This window comes from Acanthaster planci, linkage group LG07 (assembly GCF_054643075.1).
Source record: "Acanthaster planci isolate LZ-2023a linkage group LG07, COTS_SCS, whole genome shotgun sequence".
Lineage (NCBI taxonomy): Eukaryota > Metazoa > Echinodermata > Asteroidea > Valvatida > Acanthasteridae > Acanthaster > Acanthaster planci.
In genome coordinates, this window is record NC_141783.1 from 19,906,420 (window position 1) to 19,918,945 (window position 12,526).

The 12,526-nt window shown below is 40.0% G+C and overlaps 1 protein-coding gene across 31 annotated transcripts in view; it reads right to left on the bottom strand.

Annotated features, from left to right (window-relative positions):
* LOC110976081 (uncharacterized) overlaps positions 1-12,526 on the bottom strand; it is a 92,706-nt gene that overhangs the window by 48,919 nt on the left and 31,261 nt on the right. For 30 of the 31 annotated variants that reach the window (XM_087138671.1, XM_087138685.1, XM_087138667.1 and 27 more), the window contains 13 exons: positions 11,943-12,056; positions 11,075-11,188; positions 10,432-10,545; positions 9,110-9,223; positions 8,290-8,403; positions 7,564-7,677; positions 6,623-6,736; positions 5,539-5,652; positions 2,627-2,740; positions 1,743-1,856; positions 1,441-1,554; positions 766-879; positions 278-391 (listed from right to left, as the gene is read on the bottom strand). In XM_087138671.1, the coding sequence (XP_086994797.1) occupies positions 278-391; positions 766-879; positions 1,441-1,554; positions 1,743-1,856; positions 2,627-2,740; positions 5,539-5,652; positions 6,623-6,736; positions 7,564-7,677; positions 8,290-8,403; positions 9,110-9,223; positions 10,432-10,545; positions 11,075-11,188; positions 11,943-12,056 (1,482 nt within the window). The remainder of the gene's footprint in view (positions 1-277; positions 392-765; positions 880-1,440; positions 1,555-1,742; positions 1,857-2,626; positions 2,741-5,538; positions 5,653-6,622; positions 6,737-7,563; positions 7,678-8,289; positions 8,404-9,109; positions 9,224-10,431; positions 10,546-11,074; positions 11,189-11,942; positions 12,057-12,526) is intronic. The other variant, XM_087138668.1, reaches the window with a different exon arrangement.

A 12,526-nucleotide genomic window follows, 5' to 3' on the forward strand; every position in this document is an offset into this window, starting at 1 on the left:
AAACTACACCAATGGCCCACATCAAAATCTTCGGGAAGCTCACATAAGCATGTAGAACATACCACAGGGGGGTGGAAACATTCAACCACCAACATCAAACTCACATACGTGGACTTACAAACAACACATTGGTGTCGTTAATAGCTTGACGGCTACACAAAACAAGGCAACATTTATCACATGGATCTGATATTTTGATGATGGGACAAAGCAAAGCCGTAATGCTAATGCCAAAAACCAACGCAGACGATTGGATGCTGCCGCGATTCATTCTTACAGTCTTGACAGAAGACGCCCTCAAAACCTGGAAGGCATGCACAGCGGTAACTATTGACCAAGTCCACGCAGGCGGCTCCATTCTGACACAAATGAAACCTACAGTCATTCTCATCTAGGAGGGCAAATATTTACAGACTCGTGAGAGAGAACAATGTGTGGTTAGGTAAGATCGGTAAATCCAAACACCTATGATGAAACAAGGAGAGAACACAAGTGAGAGGTAAGTTAAAAAACACTTCCTTCAAAACATTCAAATCTGCCCCCGTGCTTGAGAAACTTTGTGCAAAACAAATTCCCTGTGACTGGTGAACAGAATTAAAAAGAAAAATTAAAATCAAAATGTTCAACTCGGTTGTTACCAACCTGCAATGGAACGGCATAACCACAGCAAATGAACTCAACAATCACCACGTCCAGGGTCGATTAAGTGAGATCAATGAACAAAATATATAAAGGTAGGAATAGTTTTGAAGAGAATACACCTACTCTGTTCACAGTTGGTACCAGTGTAGCCAGGGACACATTGGCAACTGTAGGCATTCGTCAAGTCGATGCAAACCCCTCCATTAAGGCATGGCTGACTCATACACTCAAAAACCCCTGCAAGACACAATTGGGAACCAAAACCTAATAACTGAACAATTAATCCTTACAGGACAATTTCCACTACAGGGACCATCTGAAAAGGAATGGGTTTGCGCACATTGTATACAACAGGAACAACACTTTAAGATTTAAATTAAGTATAAAAATTCATAAATGGTCAACAAAATATGGTATCTTTCTTGGTCTATTCATATTGAGAGTCAACAGATAATCTGGGAATGAGGTTCAACACACATCCCCCCCATGCAAGGCTTTTCTTTATGAGAGGACTTTCTGTCCTTTTTACCTCCATTCAGTTGATTGGTACATAGTTTCCAACAGAGAAATTTTTCAAACCCTGGACCTGATGTCCTCTGATGTAATTGTTGTTTGTTCTCAGTTTGTATTGTTATAAGGACCACGTATGTGTTATACCAAGGTTACTGTAGGGACAGAAAATGCTATGAGGACATCCATAAGTCCCAACTAGGTCCAGATTTGCCTACTAAATCCTCACAGTGAAGACCAGGACATGCCAAACAGTCCTCAGTGAGCCAGTGATGAACTCCAACTCACCTGTTTCACAGTTGGTACCGGTGAAGCCAGGAACACATTGGCACTGGTAACCATTGATCAAATCAGTGCAGACTCCTCCGTTAGCACAAGGCTGACTTCTACATTCGTTAATATCTACATATTCAGATCACCAAAAGCAAAGAAAAACAGAAGTTGGTACTCAACGGTTTCAATGCATACACAAAGTGTCAAAACCCCATGATTTATACAAATACTGGCTCCATTATTTGGCGTCTACAGCTTCATGTGAGACGGTCTTTAAGGCCTATGTAACTCTTCTAATAGCTTCAAATATTGCTCACTTATTTCACAACGTACGCCCTCATAACCTGCTTGACAGTCACACCGGAAAGCACCAATCAGATCCTGGCACAACCCTCCATTAACACAGGGAGAACTAAAACACTCGTTGATCTCTACAAGGACAAAGAATGGAAAATCATTTTCATAAAAAATTTCTGGAAAAGCATCTAAAATATCCCCCGTGTTTGACACAGACAGCTTCACATTCCATTGTGCTAGACTTCACTAAACATCACGTTTTGCTGGTTTTGAGCACAAATTAGCTGAGCATGTCAGATTTTGCAGACAAGCAGCATCGGCTCAGTTGATGTGAGTGGATGAAAGTAATTAATAAAGTAAATAAATAAATGAAATTCATATCAATATTTCTCCCGCGCCAACAATACTAGTAACGTTTCTCAGTCACATGAAGCAAGTTTTAGCTAACAAGAGGTCAATTTGGCTGGTGGTTTTTTTGTGGTGTACAGTGTATATGCACATTACAACTATAAATTTCAACATCTCCAGCTAAAGTACACTTGAAGGTTACTACGGTGACTCACTGTGTCACATTTGATATTGGTATCTGGTGATGGAGCAACTTTATATGGCTAGTAGAGAATATTTAACTTTGTAAGTCCATTAACTGCATATAAGCCAAATAATGGCCTCAACAATTCAGCTGGGATCTCCAAAACAGCATAAACACATACAGCTCCTGTATATAATACACTGCTTAGTAAAATAGCACATATTTGCTTAGCATTAACACTTTCCCAGCCAAAAAGGTTAGAAGATCTGAGCAGTTTGTGACTGGCTGTCAGCTGTTGTTGCTCGGCACATGAACATGTTAAGCGGAATGTAATACTTCATCAGTTCACGTAGCGGAGCCAAGTATACCTACCAATTTCACAGCGTGTTCCACCGTAGCCCAGCGCACACTGACATTGATAAAAACCTATCCTGTCCTGACAGGTTGCACCATTCATGCAAGGACTGCTGGCACACTCATTGATTTCTGTAAACCAAAGGATATGGGAGCTGTCAGAAACATTCTATGAGCAAATTTTAGTGTCAACATGGTTCCCTCCATGTTTATATTCCAACAGCGCATACCCAGTTCAAGGCTACATGCGCGCACAATAGTCTGTCCTATCAGCCAGCCGTACGCCGACTCACAGGAAAGACCTTGGCTGTTTGAAATACCCAACTGGCTTATTACAAGCGAAAAAAGAAGTCAGGCCATCCTGTAACAAGACGAATAGTGGCAAAGGAATGCCTTTTATAACAGATCACTTGAATTAGCTTATAACTTGAGATTGACCTTTATAATGGGCTTGTAAAAGCTTGACTATAACACTGGTTTAAGTCTGGTAAACATTTTCCTAAAATTCCTACAAGCCTCAGGGGCAGATCCAGCGAGGGGGGGGGGAAAGAGCAACTCCCTTCCTCCAAAAAGTGTGTAAAAAGCTCCAAAATGTAGTTTCAACTCAAATAAAGGCCATAAAAGGTTCTACAAAAAATTGTCCAAAATGTTTTAGACTCCAACAAACAATTTTACCTCTCCCTCCCCCAAACAAACTTGGTTCTACCTTAGATCAGCCATTGACAGGGCTTAATTCTAAACTATGTTTACTAGTGCAACTTTCTTTGGACAAAAATCTACCTCAGCTCTCAGCATAAACCAACAGCACTATCTCTACAAGTACTCTATAGTTGTGTTATTAATCAGGTTTTGGTGTGGCATCAATGAAAGAAGCATAGTGCTTGAAACATGCTCAAATAAACCAAAAAGGTGGATCAAACTTTTCCTTTTAAAAAAACTTGGTGCAGGATTGAAGATTTGTTGGCTAAACACCACAACGTCATACACTGTACCTCCAAAAGCATTCATTTCATTGGAAAGTGTGAATGTAGAACATTATCACATTAGGTTTTATTGAAAAGCATTTTAGACAACTGCCATCTTTGGTTTCCTGAATCCACAGCCCCCTACCACCAAACTACTAATCTGCACAACAATGATTAGTACCGGGCTTAAATGCTAGCAACAGTGACGTATTTGAGTCTGTCACAAGTCCCTGTAAGTCCCTGCAAGTCCATCATAAGTCATTCAGTCTTAAGCCAATTCACAAGGTATTCAAATGAGCTATGAAAAAAGCATTCCTTTGTCATTGTTCATCACCCTGTTACTTATGACGAGCCTTGTGGCTGGACTTGTGAAAAGACTTGTGATGGACTCGAATACAACACTGACCATAATTGGCAGCTCTAACTTCTATCTGATGCATTGATTCATTTCAAATTAAAACAGATAAGTTTAACCACCACAAAACTAACATTACAATAACTAATGTTCAGAGTTACCAATTAAGAGAATGTTGCTATCATTATAAAGAGAACTAAAAACTCTAAAGCTTCAAAAACAAATAGAACTTACCACATTGTTCAAGAATCAAGATGTCCTTTGATTTAATGTGATTGATGACAATGGAATGTATTAACATGATCACGGCATTAAAATGACACCAAGACATGGAATGTTAACGGGGATAAAAAAGACAGACAAAACATGTTAGGTTTACAAACACTTAAAAAAAAAGCACCAAAACCAAAACTGTGAACATGAACAAGTAAACAATGAAAAGACACTCAATTAATATCAAACAATACGAGACATCAAGATAGATCCACTCAAGGAAAATAATAGAGGCAAGATCATTGTTAAAACAAAGGAATTCAACCAGATTTCACACTATCCACACAAAATGTCTGAAGACTAACACAATCAAGGTCACTTTAACAGCTCTTGATGAATGCGGCCCATCACGAAGTAACAATTCCGTCACATTCCAGCAACACTGTTTGAGAGCTGTTCCTGTTTGCCCAAGGCTCTGCACTCAGCAAATGGGTGAATCAACGGACTCCAAACACCAAAAACTGAAAAGGTTAGAATTAATGCTGTACTGAAAGGGAAAAAGAGGTTAACAATCTGTGTCACTCGGCCGATACAATCAACGGAGGCAAGGTGATGACGGAAATATTGGAAGGCACATAACATCTGTGAAGACAAATGACGTGAGGGCTTGTGAACCAAGTACACGTGTAAAACTGCTTTGCTTCATAAATACACGTACATGCATTACATCATTAGTCCACAAAAACTGCATTATTACAGACACAAGACTGGCTGTTAAATATGGACATTAGTGTGAGGGAATTAGGGTATCAACGCTTAGCCAATCAGGATGAGGATTAAGAACCTGGAATAGAAACCCACGGGCACCAACTTACTTTAACAGAGCCTGCTCAAAGCAGAAAATATATTTAGCACATTTACTGCTGAGAAGCATCCACAACTGTTGTAAGTGTCCCGTGAGACTGTCTTGTAATTCTTGCTGAGCAAGTGTAATTTGTGCTGAACAGACTTTTGCTTCGAAATTCCATCAATAGTCTTCTCAGTAAATTAAAACCTCACAATACACAAACACATCAAAGTTGAAATAAAATATTAAAACCCGGGTTTAATTTCAAGGCTCTGGTCACCACAAAACATCAGAAAAAACCCTACTACTAAGTTCTATGTTTGCTGTCAGTGTACTTCACATAAATTCCACAACTTAGAATTAATACAGGGAATGCAGAGAACTTCCACAGTGACAGCGTTAAACAGAGGTTATCGAAGCTCCAAAATTAGCCCCGACTCCAACGGATCTATTTGATGAAATGTTAAAGTCATGATGCCAATTACATCTCTGGTTAAAATGCCAAGGCTCTGGGTTGTACAAAGTGATGGATGATAGGACGTAAACTCACCAATGTCACAAGTTGGTCCCTGCCATCCGAGTGAACACATACAGCTGTAGGCATTCAGCAGGTCCAAGCAGGTGCCTCCGTTATTGCAGGGCGAGCTGTTACACTCATTCACCTCTGTAACAAATACATAAAGCAAATGCAGCATTGATGTTGTATTGTTAAAACTATGGCTTGTGAAGACAAACAATTTGCTTTTAACCACATGCTGCCAGGGAGCCCGGTTTCAGACACGTATTCTTTATATGCACAGCTGGGGTGCCGGAAATCGGACAAAGGGAACTGCGCCTTGTAACAAAAGGCCCTACCCATAACAAAAGACCAGGCTGCTGGGAATTACCAGCATTTTTCACTGTCAATAGCGGAGATAATCCAGTATTGTTTTGAAACAGTATACCCCTGTCTGTGACATTCAGTGCGAGCAGAATACAACCAGGGACAAAAGCACTCTAATGCTCCAGTCATGAGTGATACAATACCCCTGCATGCTAATCTGGCCCCTATTGAAAAGACGTCAGCAGCGCACTGTGCCAGTTTCAGGAACAAAAGAAAATTACATAACAATATGGGCTCTTTTTACAAGGCAGCAGGCCTGGCCCCAATACTCCGGCATCAATAGATGTTGTCTGTCAGCTTAAAGTACCCACCAGACAGTCATTCGTGTGGGTGTAAGTGTCCGGTAAATGAAGATATGAATTTTTATAGAATTTTGAAAACAATAAAAAACGAAAAATACTCCAGCCCAGCATTTATAATGCCCCCAAGCCTAAGGTGGTTAACTGGGTTATGGAGGTGAAGTAGCCAAAGGAGGTAAGGCGAGGCAACTGGCCCCCTTTGGACACTTCAACCTGCACGTATGAGCCCCAAACTGGACCAAGAGAGAGCACAATTGTCCCAGCAATGGAGGCTGTTTCGGTGGGAACTGCACTTTTCTGGTTCATGAACAACTTTGAAATGCAAGCAGTGTGGTTTCCTCCCTGCCAACAAAATAAACACTCCACACCGACATAGCTTTTTTTCAAATGACAGGGTGCCCCTGCTCAAGGCAGATCTGTACCAAGAAAATTAAGTGATGACAAAAGATTACCTATGTTGCAGGTTACGCCCATCCAGCCTGGGGCACAGGTGCAATTGAAGGAGCCAATTTCATCCACACATGTTGCATTGTTCTGACACGGACTGCTGGCACATTCATTGATGTCTGCGTATCAAGGACAGATGAAGGAGGAATCGTTTACTCTCAAGGAATCTCACCTGAGAAGCATTTTACTATATCTCATGCATATTCATGATGAAGAGTGGACGTTTCACTGGTCCATTCACCATTATGGGTGAGCCCATATTTCTGCTATTTTCCGGGCACATATGCAATGATCCAAGCACAAGCCAATATGCATGAATAGTAGGCAATTCCACGGTTTACCAGAACATTTGTGGAACTATTGCACGGGGTACATTGTATGCACAAACACGACCCTACCTGTACATGGAAAGATGCCACCAGTGTTTTTCTGCACTCAGGAAGTAAAATGAAAGTACTTCGGTAAATATAACATTAATTATTTCAGGTGGATTGTCAACATTAGCTGTCAAAGGTGCCGAAAGTAGGCAAACTAGTTCAGACGCGAAGATGAGGGAACTACCTGGTCAACTTTTAATACCTTGGCTAGCTAATATCCACTATCCACTTTCAAACCATGTTCCTTTTTTTTTTAAATATGAAGTTGAAAAATGGGTAAATCGCTGTAGGGTGGATTTTAAATTCCAATTTATTTCCATTCTCTGCGATTGGAAAACAAGACTCTTAACAAACGACCATCTTTAGCACTTCAAACTTCTGCTGCAGATGTATTGTCTCAACAAGCTCTCACATACTAGTAGAATGTGACTACGTCACGCGCACGCATGTAAAGGGCATTAGCGCCAGAACCAGTGCATGAACAAACAGGTGCGTGCGTACTCAATCACTCAATTCCTGCTTCCAAATGACCTCACATTTCTGACTCTTCTGACTTTTGACTGACTCACCAACTTCACAGTGTATTCCTGTGAATCCAATGGGACAGCTACAGGTGTAGATGGTAAACATATTGTTGCAGGTTGCTCCGTTCTGGCAAGGGTTGGAAATGCATGGATTGAGTTCTGAAAAGGAAAAACACACAAAAAAGGAATATAAATCAGTATTTGCAACAGATGAATAGCCATAAAATCCTAATTGAGTTATCAAATATTATCACAATCATTCTATTAACGGTTATAAAACCAAGAATTCTTTACAAAGCATCCGTGCATAGCACTACAAGGCTTGTAAAAAAAGACAATGAAGAAATATTTAGTTGTATAAGAGGGGGAAAACCCACAGGGTCATGTAGGGGCCGAAATCCAATCCAGGTGGCAGCATAGGTGGGATTCGAACCAAGACCACAGAAAAGGAACCGCTCCGCAAACAGAACTCCCAGAAAAACCTGACCCCCCAAGTGGAAAAGCTTTCGAGCCAAATGAAGAAATCTAATACATTTATGTAACAGGTTTTGCCCTTACCCAATGTATATATTGATGAACACTGTATGCTCAGTGCTTGTCCGAGAAAAATTCACAAGCTTACTCGGGTGGGACTCGAACCCACAACCTCCTGCTTACTAGTGCAGACGTCTTAACCACTCGACCACTGAGCTTGCAATACATCTTGAAATCTAATACATTCAACATTCAGTGGTGTCTGACAGGTTTTCTCAATGGTTTGATTATACCCACCTATCTCACAGTTGTCTCCACTGTGTGACACCGGGCATTCACATCTGTAGCCATTCAGCAAGTCTATGCATAAACCTCCATTTAGACAGACGGTGGTGTCACACTCGTTAATGTCTGCAATACAGGGTCAGAACAAAATAATAACGAATGACAAGACACGAGGGCAAAAATTAGCACAAACTGCAAACAAAGGTTGAAAGACCTTTGACATGTAATAAATTATACAAAAATATCTAAATTTCGAAAGACGTTTTTTGATTTCTGAACACCATTCAAACAGCTTTTGTTTTCAAGGATTTTTCATACCCTGGAAGAAGGTATACGTATCCTATTAAAAAGTGAACAAACAATTTTTTATGCAACAGTTCTCTCCTATACCAGGTAAGTCCAAGAACAATTTAAGAAGGTCTTCGACCAAGGCCAGTTAAGACTTGATTATGCAACAGTAGCAGCTCAAGTTCCTGGCAGCCAGAACAGAGCTCTCTAGTGCAACCATACTGCACGTCGCCTCCACTGCTCTAAGGCAGGAGTTGAGACAATGATGGGCATGCTCCAGCGACGACCACTTGTCAACCGGTGGATCATTTTGCCTGGTACTGGGATTGTTGTTCATGGTTTATCTAGGAAAATCAACCTGTGGTCCATGAATAGACATTGCTCAAACTGCCCAGTACTGGAAATGCTTTGGAGAGCCATCCATGGTTGAGCTCAAATAACGGATAGAGCAACATGGACTGAAACAAACGTCTTTGGATGGCAAAAAATTGAAATTCGTGATCAGAGTCAGACAAAGCCATCCTGAGGAGAAACGGACACTCACCGTTATCACAGTTGGTGCCATTAAAGCCAGGGACACACTGACACACATACTGAGTGGGCAGGTTGATACACGTTGCACCGTTCTGACAGGGGCTGGTGGCGCAGTAATCAATTTCTGCCAAATTCAAAACAAACTCAATCACTTAGAGACTAAGAAACTAACAATTGAGAGAGGATACAATTGTTCAAGTCACTGACAAACCCTGCCATCCTCAAATAAAGAATTACTATTATTATTACTATTAATGGTTTCAATTGTATAGTTACCGCCAGCAGCAGAATTAAAATACAAAGTACAAAATACTGAACAAAGAAAAGAAGCTACAGGTAAAGTAATTTTGTTTTAAATATGACAAAAATTCAAAATATGCAATATAACATTTCCAAAAATTTAAATTTTGGGGATGGGCACAGAGACCTCAGGAAAAGTACAGGGTTAAAGAGGTAACAGAGTACAACCATTACAAAACTGCAAAACAAACTGTACATTCCACATCATCTTAAAAGGATTCGCGGGAAAGGGACGCAAATGAAAGGAACAGGACCAAGGAGTATTGAAGGAAAACAAGCCATGAAAAAGAAGGACTTTGTTTTTAGATACATGTACAAATAGACTCGTAATGTTATGTTGCATACAATGTGGAGCAGTATGACACCTGACCCACAGATTCGGTATCTTGCTTGGCCAAGAAATCGTCACACGGAGGTAGCTATTTTTGCTATCTTGCTGTGCATGACGAATGGTACTCTCCAACAGTAATCATTAAACTATACGTATAAAACCCAGCACTGTATGCCAATGCATTAAAGGTACACACACTGCCTACATTCCTAAGTGCTACCTGCAGAACACTGGGTTCAAACATTTCATGAAGAGGGTAGTTTAGAAAAATGATACTGAACTTTTAACAAATTTTGTATTCAAACAGAACCACATTCTAATTGTGTTTGGATCACATTAATGAGTGATCACATTAATGAGTGAATTTTAAAATCAAGCAGAATGCGTTATAAACCTACGGAATAAATCCTAGTATGAGATTAAACTACCCTTGTCCTGGGTAAATGGAAATGGAATGCTCCATGGACCACCTCAGGAGGCTAGTTACAACTGCTGATGAAAAACCATGCAATCAGTGAGCTTGTCAGGTTCTTCTGGCTCTAATCTGTATCAGTGTGAGGCATTTTTCAATACCGGTACTTTCACTTTTCACCAATAGTGTTGTTTTTATTCCATTTATTTGTCTTGTGAAAATGCCCGTCATGGCTGAGTTAGGGTGGGAGTGGGTGGGGGCAGAGGGTTGAGGGGGAGGCTTATGATACCTGTCCGACACTGTGGTCCTGTGAAGCCTTCCTGGCATACACACTGGTAGCTATTCATGAGGTTGTTACAAGTCGCCCCGTTAGCACAAGGATTACTCTGACATTCATCCACATCTGCGGAAATAGAGCAAAACAAAAAAGTTTATGTTCCCCGAACGATTTAAAAGTCCTCCTAAAAAGACCTGCCAACATCCCCTGATTGGTAGTTAGACTTTCTTGATGCATTTTGACACAAGATTCAGCATGAGAGCATATTTTCAATGACTATTATCTGGCAATTTTTTTACAACGAAATTTTGGACAGCGGTAAAATTTGTTTTTCTCAACAAAATGCTACTTACAGAAATTTTACTAATTAAATTGAGAGTTGTGAAACACTACTTGTCCTAATAAAGGTACCGTCAATGTTATTTAAATCAGGGCATTACATGAAGCAAAGCCACATGTCAGACTACGGGTTTTGACTCTTAATCAATTCCTTGTTTGACACCATAAAGAAAACTAATTTTTAAGTAGTCTTTACAAACAGGAGCACAATATCAATCACTTCTCATAAACAAACCAACTATTCATATTTTGGGGTTATTAATCATCCCAGCACTGAGCCTCATATAATCTGTTTCCAGTGAGGTAAAATATTTACCCTGGGTACACATGGGGCCTGTCCAGCCTGGTACACATATACAACTGTATCCATTTGGCAGGTTGATGCAAGTTCCTCCATTCAGGCAAGGAGTGCTCCCGCATTCATTGATGTCTGTGGGTAAAATAAATCCAGATTAAACATGGACATTGGCATACGACTGAGCAAGACTCTGGAATGGTTACCCCTGCAAAATGATTGGTTTGCTTCTAAAGCACAAATTAAGAGGGCCGGATGATTGATGTTTGACTCCCAGCAGAATCTCTCTCAAAGGAAGATTCTGCTAGGATTGAAACATCATCAGGCCCTGCTGCATGTAACTGGTAATTTGTATTTGTATTTGAGGTCACTGTACATGTAGCCAGCTAGCAGTTTAAAGCAGTTTTTGTGTTACATGTTTTAAAAGCATTTTACTAGCTAAAACATAATAGACTTACACAAATAAATCTTATTGCATAGTAAATTTACTTGCTTAGGAAAAATTGGGAGAAACCAGGTAAATTCGCAAATATTTTTACATGTATGAGTCAATTTTACACAAATGATCAAAGACCCAATGGAGAATCAAAGTAAAAATAAGGAGAGCCTGACAAACAAAAAAGCTTACATTTAATAATTCAATATGAAATGACGTCATCATACTAGTTCCTAAACAGTACTGGGATATAGTTTGTCCTGCCAACAACGGGAAGAAATATACTGTCTAATCCTAAGCCTGCTGGCTTCACTGATATGCCTTTAACTCTCCCCCCTCCAGCAAACTTCTGACCTTTGAGCTTATCAGTTGCAAAACATTCGGAAAAGGAGAAACTGTTTTTACAACAAACGAATGATTATGATGATGTTTTCTGCAATTGGTGATATTTACCCAGCCCGCAGTCGTTACCGGTGTAGCCAGGTGGGCACTGGCACAGGAAAAAGTCAAACTGGTTCAAGCAAGTTGCATTGTTCTTGCAGGGGTCTCCAATACATGCATCCTTGGCTGTGAAACAACAGGAAAAGAATACAAATAAAAATACATCTTGTCCATTTCAGAGAAAAGTGAAATTCAAGGTGAGTACATTTTACTCTTGATTTCCATTTTTCCAGACACTGCTTCCATTGTTGAAACACTTAAGTATCAAACATTTAAAACATATAAAAATTAATGCCTCTGAATATATTGCCTAGCTAAACACTGCTGCTCAAGACAAACAAAACAAAGTTTCAAGGTAATTCCTGATTTAGATTTTTGCAAAGATAACACCAAGTACAACAAAAGAACCAGGTTTACCGAGGACCTGTCAGAGTACCGGTAATTTGCAAATAGATCTATAAACATGATTGTTTGCATCAAAGAGTCTGATTGATTTATGAAAGCAATGTTTACTTCTAGTAAGACCTGTGTGTATATCAAAATGGACATGCTACCCGAATTCTGTGTCCACTAAAACTGTGAAATGTAACCTGTCC